This window comes from Salvelinus fontinalis, chromosome 31 (genome assembly GCF_029448725.1).
Source record: "Salvelinus fontinalis isolate EN_2023a chromosome 31, ASM2944872v1, whole genome shotgun sequence".
NCBI lineage: Eukaryota > Metazoa > Chordata > Actinopteri > Salmoniformes > Salmonidae > Salvelinus > Salvelinus fontinalis.
In genome coordinates this window covers 18689494-18710258 of record NC_074695.1, presented here as the reverse complement: position 1 = coordinate 18710258, position 20765 = coordinate 18689494, and the positions used below count along the sequence as shown (strand labels likewise).

Below are 20765 nucleotides of genomic sequence, written 5' to 3'. Positions count from 1 at the left end.
TCTTTAACCAGAACAACAGTTTTCAGCTGTGCTAACATAATTGCAAAAGCGTTTTCTAATGATCAATTAGCCTTTTAAAATGATAAACTTGGATTAGCTAACACAACGTTCCATTGGAACACAGGAGTGATGGTTGCTGATAATGGGCCTCTGTACGCCTATGTAGATATTCCATAAAAAATCTGCCATTTCCAACTACAATAGTCATTTACAACATTAACAATGTCTACACTGTATTTCTGATCCATTTCATGTTATTTTAACTTCTTAGGGCTAGGCCCCTTTTTTCTCCACTCCCTGTCTGAATGACGTGCCCAAAGTAAACTGCCTGTAGCTCAGGCCCTTGTCACGGTTGTGTGTAGAGACGGATCAAGGCACAGCGTGCTCTGAGTTCCACATCTTTATTTGTGTGAAACTTACAAAAAAACAAAAAGAAACAAGCAACGAACCCGTAACATAAGCGGTGCTACATGCACTCAAAACAAGATCCCACAAAACACAGTGGGGAAATGGCTGCCTAAATATGATCCCCAATCAGAGACAATGGTAAACAGCTGCCTCTGATTGGGAACCATACCAGGCCAACATAGAAATAAAAAACCCTAGATAGGAACACCACCCCTAGTCACACCCCGACCTAACCAAAATAGAGAATAAAAAGGCTCTTTATGGTCAGGGCGTGACAGCCCTGAAGCCAGAATATACATGTAATTGGTACCTTTGGAAAGAAAACACTTTGAAGTTTGTAGAAATGTTAAAATAATGTAGGATAATATAACACAATAGATATGGTAGGAGAAAATCCAAAGAAAAACCAACCAGAAATTTCTTTTGGAGCGACTATCCTCTTAGAAATGCAAGAGTAAGGTCATATTGAAAATTCGCTCCCTGGATGCAATTCCTATGGCTGCCACAGGGTGTCAGCAGTCTTGTTCAAGGTTTCAGGCTTGTAACTTCAAAAACGAACAAGAAATATCCGTTTTAGTATTGGGACACAGTCTTGCACATTTGTGTTTGCGCGCGCCATAAATAAATTACTCACCTGCTAAAATTAGTTTCCTATTGAACATACTTCTTTCCAAAATAAATATTATAGTTTGATTACATTTTAGGGTATCTGAAGAGTAAATAGAAACGTATTTTGACTTGTAGATTTTCGGATTCCTTTCTCTGCTGTTGAACAAGTGGATTACTCAAATCAATGGCGCCAACTAAACTGACTTTTTGGGATATAAAGAAGGACTTCATCTAACAAAATGACACTACATGTTATAGCTGGGACCCTTTGGATGACAAATCAGAGGAAGATTTTCAAAAAGTAAGTGAATATTTAATCGTTATTTGTGAATGTATGAAACCTGCGCCCGTGGAAAAATATTTTGATGTGAGGCGCCGTCCTCAAACAATCGCATGGCATGTTTTCGCTGTAATAGCTACTGTAAATCGGACAGTGCTGTTAGATTAACAAGAATTTAAGCTTTCAGCCGATATAAGACACTTATATGTACATAAATGTTTAAAATCCATAATATTTATGATTATTTATTTGAATTGCGCGCCCTCCAGTTTCACCGGAAGTTGTCCAGCTACAATAGTCATTTACAACATTAACAATGTCTACACTGTATTTCTGATCCATTTCATGTTATTTTAATGGACAAAAAAAATTGCTTTAAGTGACCCCAAACTTTTGAACGGTAGTGTGTATGTAAATGTATTTACACCATGAAGCAAGATACAACTTGCAAGAAGGCAGTTTTAATAATAATAAGAATGAGCCACTCATTTCTAACTGTATAAGTAGATATAAAGAAAAATAATGACACAGGAGTGAGATAGTGAATAGCAAGAGATTACATAGATCTCCATCTTTAATCCAAATCTGAATCATCAGCACACAGCAGCGAGTCAGTCATCTTTGTTTTAGCTGAAATAACACACTGCTATTTGACAGATTCAAAAAACAGTTTGGTGCAATGAAACCAGATGAATAAAAAGCTTTTCTGAAAAGCACCATTCTGAATGAGCAAATTTGTAGAAGTGCTTAAATGTTATGTGATGATGATGCTGCATAAAAAAATGATATACCCATGCAAAATTCACCGTGAAATGTACAGATATCTTTATTGCAGAGAAGATAGGACTAGGAGTCATTTTAATGTTAATAAATTCATTATCTTCATTTTGTAGTCTATCCATTGATCCCTGTATTTATTGTTTGCAATAATAACTGCTGTTTTCATATGATGTCTTAGATATGATGTATTTGTTGTTCTCTGGTCTGTAGCCTAATCATCATTGGCTACAGCAATATTTCAGAACTGCAAAACTCGTAAAATAATTATTATTCAGAGTTGTTTGATAATGTTTGGCGTGGCATAAGGAGTTTCAGGTATCTCTTTAAATCATACTGCCACAAAAAAAAAAATAGAAATTAGTAAAATAGAAATCATACCAAAAAACGCAGGAGAAAATACATTAAAGATAAAATAATCTTTGTGCATCCTGAAATCGTCCCGAAAAAGATCTGTTCTCACCTTGGATTACGTTGTTATAAAGCCTTGCATGTTTAACGTAGTTCATAATATCAGTTCTTCAATTATTACAAATGTGCATCTCTAAACAAACTCCTGGAAAGATCCTCATAGTTCAGCATGTACTGTCTGTTGTAGTTTCAGGGCGAATCACTGCTCCAGTAGGATAAACCCACTTGGGAGGAATCATGGTGAGCCTAGCAGGGCAATGGTCGTTACAATATCACAGTAGCTTGACTGCAGTGCCAGACATGGTCTTGTCTGTACATGTCCTTCCCTGGGCTGGGTATCGAAATCCAGTTTCTCAATGGTGTTGACAGAATCACTTGAAAGAACTGGCCAGATTAAAAAAGAAAACACGATACCCAGCTTTAGTCTTTTCTTCCAGTCCATCCACGTTAAGTCTCATACCGTTGTCACCCTCATCACCACCTCCCGGTTGGCCGTGGAGCCAAAGCGTGGGTTGTGGGGCCGTAGCTGGCTGAGGATGTGCAGGATTGTGTAGCCACAGTGGTGGTCCAGAATAGTCCTGAACCTCCGGTTCCGTCTCCCACTGCCGCCACTACCCAGGCCATGGGAGTTACTTCGTGAGCCCCGGCCCCCACCCTTACTGCTACTCAGCGGGTCCCCCAAGTCATTGGCTTTTATATAGTTCAATACTTTCCACTGCTGATTGACAGCCTGCCAGCGCTTGAATATTCGGTACACTGATGAGCCCTCGTGGATTATAAGGCCTGGGAAGAGAGAGAGTTTTTTTTTACAGATATGGGCAAAGACAAGATATCCAATGATTTTAAAGGCTTTTGCATAAAATACTCCCAGAAACTAATATGTAAGAATCAGCCAAATACTATAGCACTAGTATATATAACTGGCATTTGGCATAACCACACAGTGCAGATACAAAGCTAGTACCATCTGTTTTCAGGTTGGCAATGCACCATTTCACACAAAACAAATCTATCTACAAAGATTTACGTGTGTGTGCGTGTCTGTGCGTGTGCATGCATGCCTGCCTGCCTGCCTGCGTACATGTGTGTGCATGCCTGCCTGCCTGCATGCCTGCCTGCCTGCCTTGGTGCATGTTTATGCATGCCTAACTGCCTGCCTGCGTGCATGTGTGTGTGTTCATGGGCCTGTGTATGAGAATTTGTGTGACTGTGCCAACGGTCCAGTTTCACATGATTCATCCCCCTCACCGATGCACACGATGTCCATGAAGCCGTACATGCCGTAGCAGATCTGGAAGAGCAGGTCCTGACGCTGCCACTTGGCCGAGGGGCTGAGGGACGACCAGATGAGCCAGGAGATGCTGGCGATGAGGAACAGGGAGCCCAGGATGATGGCAGCGATCTGGACCTTCTCAATCACCGTCAGGGAGATGGCCTGCCACTGAACAGAACAGCCACGAGGGCCAAGACAGGGACAGTAAGAAAGGGACCATATGGTGAAGTCCAGTCCTCACACCTTCATCATTGTGAGTGCCCAAGATTTGTTCTAGCAAAGTGAGTAACTGTAATGCCTAGACTGGTGCACCTGAGCAGAGCACTGCATACTCCTGATTGCGATATTGTGCATTGTTTAAATCGATGCATTAGCAGAAAACTGTGAGATAAGATCTGTGGCTACTATAAAAATATTCATTCATTTGAGATGAGAGTAGATCTTGTGCACAATGAAAATACGACTGGAGTGGATGAGACAGACCCCTAGCCCCTACCCCCTAGACACTTGTGTAGATGTGAAAGGATAGGTGTGAGCAATATGGCGAATATCATGCAGTTGGCAAGGTGTAGCTACTACCGTATTGTACCGCATGAAGTACCTAGGAGCTAGGGTCTGATTCTGGCCAGAGCGTAAGTCCCAGAGAATGAGGGGTTGGACAGGCCGAGGAGAGGTACCTGCAGTGGGTTCTTGGTGCTGATGGCCAGAACATGGTACTTGAAGTAGCAGAGCTCACAGCTCCAGGAGCCTCTCTCGCTGATCCAGCGGATGAGGCAGGGCTGGTGGGTGCAGCGCACAGAGCCCTTACAGCGGCACGGGCTCAGCAGCTCTCCCTGCAGGACACAGAGGGGTAGAAACACAATTACTAGAACAGATATTCCTATTCAAGTCAATGTTCTGACGTGGCATAACATACCATAAGTTATTTCGGAATTGAAAATATTTTGAAAAAACAAACAATATTGGATTATGGATAGCCCTCAATGTCTCTCCCGAAGCTACTGGTTTGGTGTATGTCTGTCTGGCACACTCAGGAAGAGGATGATGGGTGGGTCCACACAGGTTGTGGGACCTTAACTCAACATCACAATCCTCCCACTTAATGTAGACTTTGAAACTGTCGCAAAGCAACTATGAATGACCTATTCATTATTAAATAGAGTATCTTTCTCCTCTTCCACGATTTCCACCTTAGTAAATGTTGGCTAACTTCCTTCTTAAAGTAAGTGCTGAAAACGTCAGTACTGTAGCTAAATGCAGAGGTTGGTTCGTTACTCCTCATCAATGCTAAAATGATTAATGTCTAGGAATCATTAGTGCTAAAATTATGCCTGTGAAGGAATCATTAATGCTAAAATGATTGGTGTCTAGGAATCATTAGTGCTAAAATTATGCATGTCTAGGAATCATGAGAAGTAAAATTATTGGTGTCTAGGAATCATTCGTGCTAAAATTATGAATGTCTAGGAATCATTATTGCTAAATGATTAATGTCTAGGAATCATTAGTGATAAAATGATTCATGTCTAGGAATCATTAGTTCTCAAATGATTCATGTCTAGGAATCATTATTGCTAAATGATTCATGTCTAGGAATCATTAGTGCTAAAATTATTAATATCTAGGAATCATTAGTAGATCAATGCATGCACCCATCTTGATCATGGCTTGTTGGCCAGAACGAGCCTATTAGGACCCAGCAACATTGGCAGGGGTGCACAGAGATTTGAAGTGCAGGCAGGTGAATGGGAGGTGAGCCATTCAAACCCTACTGTTCACATAGAACGTGTCTCAAATTGGCGGTCTATTCCCTTTATAGTGCACAACTTTTGACTAGGACACATAGGACTCTGGTCAAAAGTATTGCACTATGTAGGGAATAGGCTTCCATTTGGGATGCAGAGGCAGACTCTCAGTGAACTCAATCAATACAGGCCCTACTGCAGCACCTACGGCAAACATTGCCCTTTCAACAAACTGACTCTTGAGGAATAGGGAGAATGTTGAGCATTGTAGAAACATTTAAACAGTTATGTATGTGCCCATTTACACACATCTAAAAGGCCTGAAGTTAAAGGCCCAGTGCAGCCAAAATTCTGTTTTCCCCATTTTTCCTGTTTTATATTACATTGTACAACAGCTGATAAAACTAACACTGTAAAAGTGTGAACAAATTGATCAGTGTTGTTTCATGATTGTTGAAAATACAATATACACAGGACCTTGTAATCAGCAGGTTTACAGGACCAATAACAAAAAGAGTTCAAACCTAGCCAATAACAGCTAGTTTTCAGTTTCACCCTCCACACTCAGACCACTCAGTCTTAGCAAATTTTTAGCTTGAGAAATATTTTTGAGTTGCTAAAATTATTTGCTCATCTTGATGGAAATCTATTACAGGAAGGTAGTTCATTGCTACCCAGAAATGATTTGATATTGACATCAAATGGCTGGATTGGGCCTTAAAAGAGTAGCCTAGTCATTCCTCTGAATGCAGTTTCCTATTAATTGCTAGCAGCATCTACAGCAAACTTCCCATCTGGTGAGATGGGAAGGAAGTCAGGCTGCATCCCGAGGCTTCTCCCACTTTGCACACTCCCCATCATGGATTTAAAATCATTACAATAGTGGAATATTAGACATTACCCTCACTAATTAAGTTGGTTGGTTGTCTTGCATTTTTACATTTTAGTCATATAGCAGACACTCTTATCCAGAGCATAAATGTTCATTTGTACTGGTCCCCCATGGGAATCAAACCCACAACCCTGGCATTTCAAATGGCATGCTCTACCAACTAAGCCAAACTGGGCCCACAACTTGCACAACAAACTTTGTTTTTATTACTTTACACATTTATTTTGGGATCCACCCCTGTAAACGTAATTTGACTGACGATATGTGAGTGTTTATTTGTTTATTCGGATCCCCACTAGCTTTTGCAGAGGCAGCAGCTTTTCGTCTTGGATAAGGCGTGGAGAAGGTCTAATTTCATACAAGCACATTTTTGTCCACTTTCCCTCTCCTCAACACCTCTCCTCGATTACCTTTGACATTTTTCAAAAGGAGACGAGAGAGGACGGTAGGAGTTGACCAAATCCAATTGAGAATAGTCCCTGATGACTCATGAACATGATATTTAATAGTGCTATTAGAAACTACACTCACTGCAGAAATAATTAGATCCCAAATCCTTTTCTTTATTTCCAATCACAAATGGAGCACAGTGGCTCATTTAACCCATGTTTATTCCTCCCATAGTAACCAGGAACCATGTTTCTTGACAGGGGGACAAAAAATTAGACAAAACAATATTTTCCAGTTTTTAAATGCCCAGTGCAGTCAAAAATGTGATTTTCCTGTGTGATGTATATATGTCCACACTAGGAGGTTGGAATAATACTGTGAAATTGTGAAAATTATGATAATGTCCTTTTAGTGTAAGAGCTGTTTGAAAAGACCACCTGAAATTTCAGTACATGTGGAATGGTATCAATTACATCAAACGCATGGCTTCTATGTGTTTGATGCCATTCAATTTGCTCCATTCCAGCCACTATTATGTGCCATCCTTTCCGCAGCAGCCCCAACTGTCCCAGACAGTCCTAGCTACATTTTTGACAATTTTAATGGAAAAAATCACAGTAAGGTACTTCATTGTTAACCAGAAATATTTTGATATTGAGATAAAAACAGCTGTATTGTACTTTTAACATTGATTTCCCCGCTGTCTCGCTTGTTAAAAACGTGTTATTATAAGATACTTTCATTGACTAACCACATACCAATTTGAGTGGGGGAGAGGAGCTACTTGCCCGTCAGTCATGAACATTATATTAACTGAGCTGAAATGATAAAGAAGTTATAATAACTGGGCTGACATTATAAAGAAGTTATAATAACTGGGCTGACATTATAAAGACATTCTAATAACTGGGCTGACATTATAAAGACATTCTAATAACTGGGCTGACATTATAAAGACATTATAATAACTGGGCTGACATTATAAAGACATTCTAATAACTGGGCTGACATTATAAAGACATTATAATAACTGGGCTGACATTATAAAAACGTTATAATAACTGGGCTGACATTATAAAAACGTTATAATAACTGGGCTGACATGATAAAGACGTTATAATAACTGGGCTGACATTATAAAGAAGTTATAATAACTGGGCTGACATGATAAAGACGTTATAATAACTGGGCTGACATTATAAAGAAGTTATAATAACTGGGCTGACATTATAAAGACATTATAATAACTGGGCTGACATGATAAAGACGTTATAATAACTGGGCTGACATTATAAAGAAGTTATAATAACTGGGCTGACATTATAAAGACATTATAATAACTGGGCTGACATGATAAAGACGTTATAATAACTTGGCTGACATTATAAAGACATTATAATAACTGGAATGAAATTATAAAGAAGTTATAATAACTGGGCTGACATGATAAAGACGTTATAATAACTGGGCTGACATGATAAAGAAGTTATAATAACTGGGCTGACATTATAAAGAAGCTATAATAACTGGGCTGACATGATAAAGACGTTATAATAACTGGGCTGACATGATAAAGACGTTATAATAACTGGGCTGACATTATAAAGAAGCTATAATAACTGGGCTGACATGATAAAGACGTTATAATAACTGGGCTGACATTATAAAGAAGCTATAATAACTGGGCTGACATGATAAAGACGTTATAATAACTGGGCTGACATTATAAAGACAATATAATAACTGGGCTGACATGATAAAGACGTTATAATAACTGGGCTGACATTATAAAGAAGTTATAATAACTGGGCTGACATTATAAAGATGTTATAATAACTGGGCTGACATTATAAAGATGTTATAATAACTGGGCTGACATTATAAAGAAGTTATAATAACTGGGCTGACATTATAAAGATGTTATAATAACTGGGCTGACATTATAAAGAAGTTATAATAACTGGGCTGACATTATAAAGAAGTTATAATAACTGGGCTGACATTATAAAGACATTATAATAACTGGGCTGACATGATAAAGACGTTATAATAACTTGGATGACATTATAAAGACATTATAATAACTGGGCTGACATTATAAAGAAGTTATAATAACTGGGCTGACATGATAAAGACGTTATAATAACTGGGCTGACATGATAAAGACGTTATAATAACTGGGCTGACATTATAAAAACGTTATAATAACTGGGCTGACATTATAAAAACGTTATAATAACTGGGCTGACATGATAAAGACGTTATAATAACTGGGCTGACATTATAAAGACATTATAATAACTGGGCTGACATGATAAAGACGTTATAATAACTTGGCTGACATTATAAAGACATTATAATAACTGGGCTGACATGATAAAGACGTTATAATAACTGGGCTGACATGATAAAGACGTTATAATAACTGGGCTGACATTATAAAGAAGCTATAATAACTGGGCTGACATGATAAAGACGTTATAATAACTGGGCTGACATTATAAAGAAGCTATAATAACTGGGCTGACATGATAAAGACGTTATAATAACTGGGCTGACATTATAAAGAAGCTATAATAACTGGGCTGACATGATAAAGACGTTATAATAACTGGGCTGACATTATAAAGAAGCTATAATAACTGGGCTGACATGATAAAGACGTTATAATAACTGGGCTGACATGATAAAGACGTTATAATAACTGGGCTGACATTATAAAGACATTATAATAACTGGGCTGACATGATAAAGACGTTATAATAACTGGGCTGACATTATAAAGAAGTTATAATAACTGGGCTGACATGATAAAGACATTATAATAACTGGGCTGACATTATAAAGAAGTTATAATAACTGGGCTGACATTATAAAGATGTTATAATAACTGGGCTGACATTATAAAGAAGTTATAATAACTGGGCTGACATTATAAAGACGTTATAATAACTGGGCTGACATGATAAAGACGTTATAATAACTGGGCTGACATTATAAAGAAGCTATAATAACTGGGCTAACATGATAAAGACGTTATAATAACTGGGCTGACATGATAAAGACGTTATAATAACTGGGCTGACATTATAAAGACATTATAATAACTGGGCTGACATGATAAAGACGTTATAATAACTGGGCTGACATTATAAAGAAGTTATAATAACTGGGCTGACATGATAAAGACATTATAATAACTGGGCTGACATTATAAAGAAGTTATAATAACTGGGCTGACATTATAAAGATGTTATAATAACTGGGCTGACATTATAAAGAAGTTATAATAACTGGGCTGACATTATAAAGATGTTATAATAACTGGGCTGACATTATAAAGAAGTTATAATAACTGGGCTGACATTATACAGATGTTATAATAACTGGGCTGACATTATAAAGAAGTTATAATAACTGGGCTGACATTATAAAGAAGTTATAATAACTGGGCTGACATTATAAAGACAAAATAACTGGGCTTGTAACGGCATTCCTCCTCCTCTTCATCTTCGGAAGAGGAGGAGTATTGAGGGAACCAAGGCGCAGCGTAGAGAACAGACATATTTTATTAACGAAACACGAACTTGATTAAACTAACAAAAACAACAAACGGTGTAGACCGACCTAGACGACGTACTTACATAAAACAAGAAATAACGAATAGGAACATAGGCTACACAAACCGTAAACAGTCCCGCGTGGTGTACAGACACAGACACGGAAGACAATCACCCACAACGAACACTGTGACAACGCCTACCTAAATATGACTCTTAATTAGAGGAACGCCAAACACCTGCCTCTAATTAAGAGCAATACCAGGCAACCCAAAAACCAACACAGAAACAGAAAACATAGAATGCCCACCCAACCTCACGTCCTGACCAACTAACACACATAAAATAACAGAAATAGGTCAGGAACGTGACATAACCCCCTCCATAAGGTGCGAACACCGGGCGCACCAGCACAAAGTCTAGGGGAGGGTCTGGGTGGGCATCTGACCACGGTGGTGGCTCAGGCTCCGGGCGAGGTCCCCACCCCACCAAAATCAATCCTAGCCTCCATCTACCCCTAAAAATGTCCACCCATATCTTACCCCCACAACATCCTCTTAGTAACATCCATGACAGGGACAGCACCGGGACAGAGGGATAAATCAAGACAGAGGGATAGCACCAGACAGAAGGATAGATCAGAATATAGAGGTAGATCAAGATAGAGAGGGAGATCATGATAGAGGGGCAACTCCGGACTGAAAGGCAGCTCCGGACAGAGAGACAGCTCTGGACTGAGGGGCAGTTCTGGGTATATAGCCGTTTCTGGCTGAAGGGCAGCTCATGGCTGACTGACGAATCTGGACGCTCATGGCAGGCTGACGGCTCTCGACGATCATGGCTGGCTGACGGCTCTCGACGCTCATGGCTGGCTGACGGCTCTCGACGCTCATGGCTGGCTGACGGCTCTCGACGCTCATGGCTGGCTGACGGCTCTCGACGCTCATGGCTGGCTGACGGCTCTCGACGCTCATGGCTGGCTGACGGCTCTCGACGCTCATGGCTGGCTGACGGCTCTCGACGCTCATGGCTGGCTGACGGCTCTCGACGCTCATGGCTGGCTGACGGCTCACGACGCTCATGGCAGGCTGACGGCTCTCGACGCTCATGGCTGGCTGACGGCTCTCGACGCTCATGGCTGGCTGACGGCTCTCGCAGATCCTGTCTGGTTGGCGGCTCTGGCAGATCCTGACTGGTTGGCGGCTCTGGCAGATCCTGTCTAGTTGGCGGCTCTGGCAGATCCTGTCTGGTTGGCGGCTCTGGCAGATCCTGTCTGACGGGCGGCTCTAGCGGCTCCTGTCTGGCGGGCGGCTCTAGCGGCTCCTGTCTGGCTGACGGCTCTGTAGGCTCATGGCAGACGGGCGGCTTTGCAGGCTCATGGCAGACGGGCGGCTTTGCAGGCTCATTGCAGACGGATGGCTCAGACGGCGCTGGGGAGACGGATGGCTCAGATTACGCTGGGGAGACGGATGGCTCAGATGGCGCTGGGGAGACGGATGGCTCTGGCCGGATAAGGCGCACTGTAGACCTGGTGCGTGGTGCCGGAACTGGAGGCACCGGGCTAAGGACACGCACCTTCATACTAGTGCGGGGAGCAGGGACAGGGCACACTGGACTCTCAAAGCCCACTCTATACCTGGTGCGTGGTACCGGCACTGGTGACACCGGGCTGAGGGCAAGCACGTCAGGATTAGTAGGGGGAGAAGAAACAGTGTGTACAGGGCTCTGGAGACGCACAGGAGGCTTAGTGCGTGGTGCCGGAACTGGAGGAACCGAACTAGATACACGCACTACAGGGAGAGTGCGTGGAGGAGGAACAGGGCTCAGGAGACGCACTGGTAGCCTAGTGCGTAGTGTAGGCACTGTAGGTACTAGGCTGGGGCGGGGAGGTGGCGCCGGAAATACCGGACCGTGGAGGCGTACTGGCTCTCTTGAGCATTGAGCCTGCCCAACCTTACCTGGTTGAATGCTCCCGGTCGCCCGACCAGTGCGGGGAGGTGGAATAACCCGCACAGGGCTATGTAGGCGAACCGGGGAAACCATGCGTAAGGCAGGTGCCATGTATGCCGGCCCGAGGAGACGCACTGGAGACCAGACGTGTTGAGCTGGCCTCATGACACCTGGCTCAATGCCCAATCTAGCCCTACCAGTGCGGGGAGGTGGAATAACCCGCACTGGGCTATGCACTCGTACAGGAGACACCGTGCGCTCTACTGCGTAACACGGCGCCTGCCCGTACTCCCGCTCTCCACGGTAAGCCTGGGAAGTGGGCGCAGGTCTCCTACCTGCCCTTGGCCCACTACCTCTTAGCCACCCCCAAGAAATTTTTGGGTGTTACTCACGGGCTTTTTGGGCTTCCGTGCAAGACGCGTCCCCTCATAACTCCGGTTCCCTTCTCCGGTTGCCTCTGCTCTCCTCAGTGCCTCCAGCTGTTCCCATGGGAGGCGATCCCTACCAGCCAGGATCTCCTCCCATGTGTAGCAACCTTTCCCGTCCAATACATCGTCCCAAGTCCATTCCTCCTTCTTTTTCTGTCCCTTACTCCGTTTACTCCGCTGCTTGGTTCTGGAGATTTGGTGGGTGATTCTGTAACGGCATTCCTCCCCCTCTTCATCTTCGGAAGAGGAGGAGTATTGAGGGAACCAAGGCGCAGCGTAGAGAACAGACATATTTTATTAACGAAACACGAACTTGATTAAACTAACAAAAACAACAAACGGTGTAGACCGACCTAGACGACGTACTTACATAAAACAAGAAAACGCACGAATAGGAACATAAGCTACACAAACCGTAAACAGTCCCGCGTGGTGTACAGACACAGACACGGAAGACAATCACCCACAACGAACACTGTGACAACGCCTACCTAAATATGACTCTTAATTAGAGGAACGCCAAACACCTGCCTCTAATTAAGAGCCATACCAGGCAACCCAAAAACCAACACAGAAACAGAAAACATAGAATGCCCACCCAACCTCACGTCCTGACCAACTAACACACATAAACTAACAGAAATAGGTCAGGAACGTGACAGGGCTGACATTATAAAGAAGTTATAATAACTGGGCTGACATGATAAAGACGTTATAATAACTGGACTGACATTATAAAGAAGTTATAATAACTGGGCTGACATTATAAAGAAGTTATAATAACTGGGCTGACATTATAAAGAAGTTATAATAACTGGGCTGACATTATAAAGAAGTTATAATAACTGGGCCGACATTATAAAGAAGTTATAATAACTGGGCTGACATTATAAAGATGTTATAATAACTGGGCTGACATTATAAAGACATTATAATAACTGGGCTGACATGATAAAGACGTTATAATAACTGGGCTGACATTATAAAGAAGTTATAATAACTGGGCTGACATTATAAAGACATTATAATAACTGGGCTGACATTATAAAAACGTTATAATAACTGGACTGACATTATAAAGAAGTTATAATAACTGGGCTGACATTATAAAAACGTTATAATAACTGGACTGACATTATAAAGAAGTTATAATAACTGGGCTGACATTATAAAGAAGTTATAATAACTGGGCTGACATTATAAAGAAGTTATAATAACTGGGCTGACATGATAAAGACATTATAATAACTGGGCTGACATTATAAAGAAGTTATAATAACTGGGCTGACATTATAAAGAAGTTATAATAACTGGACTGACATTATAAAGAAGTTATAATAACTGGGCTGACATTATAAAGAAGTTATAATAACTGGGCTGACATTATAAAGAAGTTATAATAACTGGGCTGACATGATAAAGAAGTTATAATAACTGGGCTGACATTATAAAGAAGTTATAATAACTGGGCTGACATTATAAAGAAGTTATAATAACTGGGCTGACATTATAAAGAAGTTATAATAACTGGGCTGATATTATAAAGACATTATAATAACTGGGCTGACATTATAAAGGCGTTATAGCAGACTATGAGGAACTTAATAAAACTTAAACAAACATTTGTTGTACAGTAAAATGTCAAGCCAGGTAAAAGTAATCCAGTATGTCGAACCACCCACCCACCCATCCATCCTCCCACCCACACACCCAACCCATCCATCCAGGCACCCATCCAGTCTGAAGCAAATGCTGCCAGGCATTGCCCAGAGCCTTACATTTGGCTTGTATTCAAAATATAAGGCTCTGATACAGCCAATACTGAAGCTAGCTGTGTACACCAGTGAGTCAAGTGGAATGGTTGGTGATGGTGCACACATAGAAATATCATTACTGGAACGGGCATAGCCCCTCAGACCACAGAACTAGATTATATTTCTATGCCTCATATCTCATACCCTTTCACCCATCACCCATATTGACTTGAATGGGAATTTCTATGTGAGAATGGTATTCCTTGACTACAGCTCAATGGTCAACATCATAGTTCCCTCAAAGTTCATTACTAAGCTAAGGACCCTGGGACTAAACACCTCCCTCTGCAACTGGGTCCTGGACTTCCTGACGGGCCTCACCCAGGTGGTAAAGGTAGGTAACAACACATCCGCCACGCTGATCCTCAAGACGGGAGCCCCTCAGGGGTACGTGCTCAGCCCCCTTCTGTACTCCCTGTTCACTCACGACTGCACGGCCAGGCATAACTCCAACACCATCATTAAGTTTGCCAATGACACAACAGTGGTAGGCCTGATCACCGACAACAACGAGACAGCCTATAGGGAGGAGGTCAGAAACCTGGCCGTGTGGTGCAAGGACAACAACCTCTCCCTCAACACGATCAAGACAAAGGAGATGATTGTGGACTACAGGAATAGAAGGACCAAGCATGCCCCCATTCTCATCGGCGGGGCTGTAGTGGAGCAGGTTGAGAGCTTCAAGTTCCTTGGTGTCCACATCACCACCAAACTAACATGGTCCAAACACACAAAGACAGTCGTGAAGAGGGCACGACAAAACCTATTCCCCCTCAGGAGACTGAAAAGAGTTGGCATGGTTGTCAGATCCTCAAAAGTTTTCACAGCTGCACCATTGAGAGCATCCTGACTGGTTGCATCACTGCCTGGTATGGCAACTGCTCGGCCTCCGACCGCAAGGCACTACAGAGGGTAGTGCGTACGGCCCAGTACATCACTGGGGCTAAGCATCCTGCTATCCAGGACCTCTATACCAGGCGATTTCAGAGGAAGGCACTAAAAATTGTCAAAGACTCCAGCCACCCTAGTCATAGACTGTTCTCTCTGCTACCATACAGCAAGCGGTACCGGAGCACCATGTCAAGGTCCAAGAGGCTTCTAAACAGCTTCTAACTCCAAGCCATAAATAAAATAAAATAAAATGTATTTATATAGCCCTTCTTACATCAGCTGATATCTCAAAGTGCTGTACAGAAACCCAGCCTAAAACCCCAAACAGCAAGCAATGCAGGTGTAGAAGCACGGAGGCTAGGAAAAACTCCCTAGAAAGGCCAAAACCTAGGAAGAAACCTAAAGAGGAACCAGGCTATGAGGCGTGGCCAGTCCTCTTCTGGCTGTGCTGGGTGGAGATTATAACAGAACATAAGACTCCTGAACATCTAATCAAATGGCTACCCAGACTATCTGACAGGGACATGACTGTCCCCTGTTGTGACGCACTTAAATAATGAAATAACAATTAAATGACAAAGTGGCTGGGTCTAAGATAATAGGTCATCACTGTAAAAAATGATCTAGTTGTATCAACTAACTATTATTAACTAACTGGCTCCACAGCCTTTTTTGTTTTTGTTTACTCGACTTCTGTTACCTGAACAACAACAAAAAATAGTTGGCCCAATCTCCAACTTGAGAAAACGTGGGCAAAAATTCCGTTAACTTAAAATTAGGTGTTTGCTCAACTTGTCTCATTCACCTAGAAATGATTATTTGAGCATCTTACCTAAAAAATGCAGTGGAACACACCGTGCTTACACACACAGTGCTTTTAACATACTCCTTCCTAGTATGGAGTTTGCTCTCAGAAAAGCCTCAATTCGTCTGAGCATGGACTTTCCAATGATCCTCCAAGTAATCATTAAATGGAAGTGGTGGAAAGCGGTTCTGAAAGAGAGGTTCATATCATGTCCATCTAAAGAAGATTGATGCTACTTTTAAATAACTTTTAAATGTTTTCTGAATATGTTTGTTTGCCTGTGCTTCATAGTCTATTCACTGAAGGCCCGATCAACTAGCCTGAGAACCAGACAATGTGGTCCAACTGGCCAGAGCCAGGTAACAGGTAAATGTGTCTTAAAGAATTAAAGACGTTTTTTTCTCAATATCAAATCATTCTTGGGTAACAATATAGTACTTACTGTGATTGTTTTAAATTAAAATGGTGAAAAAGAGAGGGGGAGGGGGAAACAGAAAATGTGCTGTTATTGGCAGAGAGGTTTGGAACTCTCTTTCTTATAGTTCCATTAAGTAATTCATTTACTGGTGATGTCAACAGGCAGGCCCAAATTTCATCCCACCAAAACAGACTGAAATTTCAAGCAGTTTTTTAAAACAGCTCTTACACTAAAAGAGCATGATCATAAGTGTGGAAATAAACTGAGTGTATAAAACATTAGGAACATCTTCCTAATATTGAATTGCACCCCCCCCCCCCCCCCCCAGGGTATGGACTCTACAAGGTGTTGAAGCCCATGTTGACTCCAATGCTTCCCACAGTTGTGTCAAATTGGCTGGATGACTTTTGGGGGGTGGACATTCTTGATGCACACAGGAAACTGTTTAGCATGAAAAACCAAGCAACGTTGCAGTTCTTGACACAAACCGGTGTGCCTGGCACCTACTACAGTACATACTGTCCGAAGGCACTTAAATCTTTTTTCTTACCCATTCTTCCTCTGAATGGCACACAATCCATGTCTCAATTGTCTCAAGACTTAAAAATAATTATTTTACCTGTGTACCCCCCTTCATCTACACTGATTGAAGTGGATTTAACAAGTGACATCAATAAGATATCATGGCTTTCACCTGGATTCACCTGGTCAGTCTATGTCATGTAAAGAGCAGGTGTTCTTACTGTTTTGTACCCTCAGAGTATATATAAATCACTGGGCCTTTCAATTACAGGTGTAAAAAAACGGCCTGTTCTTTTCTATTGTTTCTCATTTCTGCAACGTCCCATTGAGTGTACAGATGCTATGAATTAGCACCTACTGTATATTGTATTAACACTATGACAAACATCAAATCTTATAAAGTGATTAAGTGGTGATTTCCGTCTGTGCTCCAGTGGCACGTACACCATATATAATTATCTCAAGACCATGATTATCCAGCTCAGCCAGGCTGTACTGGTTCTGCACATCTGTTGTGTCAAGTTTTGGCTGAGGACTAAAGATTCGTTCATTGTTCTGCATGCCTATACTTTCCTTGGCTTATAGGCCCACAAACAAGCCTGCGTGCCAGTCTTTTTATGCTCTTCTGCCATTCGTTACAAGTTCATTGCCAGGCCAATTATTATTCTCGTTTACACGTGGACCGCGATAATCTACAATGTTGTATACAGTACTACAATACAAAGAATAGTTGTCAGTATTTTCTCAACCAAATCAATTTGTCAACACAGAACATACCAACTCGCAACTGGTCAAAATATAGCCAGGGCATATAGGTTTAACTATAGGCCTATAGGTGCGCTAACATTCAGCACCATGTACAGCATAGGGCTATTGCCTATGGTCCGATTGAGCAGTGATGTGTTGTGGCGCGAAAAGCAGGACAACGTGAAGGCGTATGTATCTATTTCGGACAGTACCTGTTCTGGGCCCTGGAAGCAGATACGACAGCGCGGGCTGCTTGCGGTGCTGGTGAGTGACACGGTGTCCATGCCCACTTGCAGTTTGGGGTCTTTCTCCTCAAAGCCCAGGCTCCGAGGTCGAGGTTCCGTCCCGTAATACTCCTCCTCGTCATCCCGGGAGGAGCAGTCCACAAAGGGAGGCCAGCCGCAGCCGCCCATCCCTAGACCCCGCATGCTGGACGGTCTATCTGCGTCGGATCTGTCGGGCTGTCTCGAATCGTCTCGCATAAAAACCAGCACTTTCAGTTCGTTGAAAAACATTCGGATCCGATATTTGAACATTTTTGGCTACATGAATTCTTCAGAAGGGAATGAAACCTATTTGACAATAATGTGGTCTCAATCAAATACAAAATATGCCGTTGATTTAGAAATGTTATTATTGTTATTTTTAATATTATTGTTGTTATTGGTATTATTATTATTATTGGTATAATTTTTTTAAGCCAATTATTGTACTACATGAACTATGGCTAATTTTCACCAATACATCTTCTGAATAACATTACCGATAAGGTTAACAAACTTGTAGGTTAGGCCTACCCTACTGTAAATGTGCTGTCAAATGGTAAGAAATAAAGGACCGCGTCTTGGTTGTTGTCTCTCTGATGGCATGTGTGTCTAAAACAATGCGGATGGGAGATTGTTCTCTTGAGAAGCTCGAGACATTCTCAATATTCATTACCGAACAACTCTGCGAATGCAGTCTAGTTAGATGTTTCCTCCACCCCTACCACCACAAATGCGTGACAGGCCTATAAGGTACAATGTCAGAGTACATTGCTTGCACTATCGATCTAAATTCTACACATCGTCAAATGCATTGCACTTGGGGTTTGCAGCAAAAATCCATGTTTTGCTACCCAAAGCAGAAGACAGCCAGAGTATGACTAGCGGAAGAGAGAGCAACATAGAGCCATAATACAATGTAGAACGGGGTGACGTAGAGCCATAATAGAATGTAGAACGAGGTGTGAAAAACAACAACATTCCATTACCAGTCACACAGTCATATCTTAGACTGTTGTCAAGAATCATAATCCAAAAGGGTGCCGAAAGAAGATGTAATGGAAGTTAGGTGAAGACGTGTGATTATATCGTCTTTTTATTGTTCTTAAGTAGCATCCCAGCGGTCAGATCATGATAATTATTTTATATTCTATTCCTCGGTAAGGTTTCGGATTGATCCATCAAGAATGATCCACCCCATTGCACCCGACGTCCACACAGAGTGGATCCAATTTACAATCCAGTGAATTTGCGTGTTAAGTAGCTGTAAAAACAGCCACCCAAAACAGCGATACATCTCATCTTCATTCGATACCCATCAGCATTTCTCTTCTGTGTCTTTTATCTTTGCGTTAAAATATGGTTCATCGAAATTTCAGAATAACAGACCAGAATTCAAAACAACACTTGCTGCAATCTTTTAATTACAGACGCAGAGATAGAGATGTCTACACATCCGAGAGGGCAATTACAGCAGTAATGCCGTTGATATGGTAGGCTAGCCTCTCAGATGGTGACGATGAGGATGATAGCCTACTGCTCGATTTCGCTGCCTGATTTCTCATCGAAATGGTCGACTTTGATAGTGAATCAACGCAGCACCTATACGTCCGGAATTAATTATAGCGTTCTAGAATGAAAAACTGTATGACACTGCTAAAATTTTCCCATTTTCTACTCTACAGTTATTAGTCTGTTTCCTCTGTATGATATGGATGCACCCTCTCTGTATTCTTGTAGTTAGGGATGGGGAGGGCAGATTCCGTTCGGCTGTTGTAGTGACAGGAGACGCTGTCGCTGTCCAAGGTGCTGATCTCGCCTAGTGACGTATACATTCACAGTGCCACATGGACTACTACACGCCCGGGAAATATAAAGGATGATGCGTGTCTGAGCGTTTCTTTCTTTCTTTCATTATTTCTTTCTTTCTTTCTCTGTAATATTACTGCACTGTCGGAAACTAGAAGCACAAGCATTTCGCTACATTCACATTAACATCTGCTAACCATGTATATGTGATAAATACAATTTGATTTGATTTGAGATTCATAGTATCATGGTGACGGAAAAACTACTGAGAAAGCCACACACACACACACACACACACACACACACACACACACACACACACACACACACACACACACACACACACACACACACACACACACACACACACACACACACACACACACACACACACACACCCTCAATTATTGGTGGTTGATTGACCACTGGCCGGCCCCCACATTCAACATTCTGAAACCATAGCAATGCCCTGCCGCCCTGCACAGAATTGATCGGAATGGATTTTTCACACATACTCTTTGCACTTGTACATTTTTCGACATGGAGCTTGGCTTGAGATGCAGTGCCATGGGTAGGCTACTATGTGGAGTCTCCATAAATGGTGGAGGAAGCTGATACTGTATTGGAACTGTGTCAGATATTTATGATATGTGGATGTTTATTTTACATACCATGATTACCATAATTCTCATTGCCTCTCACAGATCATATTAGCTCTGGTCCAGGTAGTTCCTCCATGCTCACTAACGCCCTGGACCAGAGCTAAGATCATA

General features: G+C 41.9%; 1 protein-coding gene across 1 annotated transcript; it reads right to left on the bottom strand.

Annotated features, from left to right (window-relative positions):
• Nucleotides 1-1831: 1831 nt before the first annotated feature.
• Nucleotides 1832-20023, bottom strand: LOC129829726 (E3 ubiquitin-protein ligase MARCHF9-like). Its single transcript, XM_055891603.1, has 4 exons — nucleotides 18133-20023; nucleotides 4436-4591; nucleotides 3734-3926; nucleotides 1832-3268 (listed from the first exon to the last, which is right to left on the bottom strand). The coding sequence occupies exons 1-4, from the start codon at nucleotides 18454-18456 to the stop codon at nucleotides 2940-2942; spliced, it is 1002 nt and encodes a 333-aa protein (XP_055747578.1). The 5' UTR covers nucleotides 18457-20023; the 3' UTR covers nucleotides 1832-2939.
• Between the last annotated feature and the right edge of the window lie 742 nt (nucleotides 20024-20765).

Excerpts from the sequence above, each read along its gene's own strand:
- LOC129829726 (XM_055891603.1), bottom strand. The coding sequence starts at position 18,456 with ATGTTCAAATATCGGATCCGAATGTTTTTCAACGAACTGAAAGTGCTG. Across the intron at positions 3,927-4,435 it reads GCACCAAGAACCCACTGCAG|TGGCAGGCCATCTCCCTGAC; the intron begins GTACCTCTCCTC and ends TGTTCTGTTCAG. Across the intron at positions 3,269-3,733 it reads CATGGACATCGTGTGCATCG|GCCTTATAATCCACGAGGGC; the intron begins GTGAGGGGGATG and ends CTCTCTTCCCAG.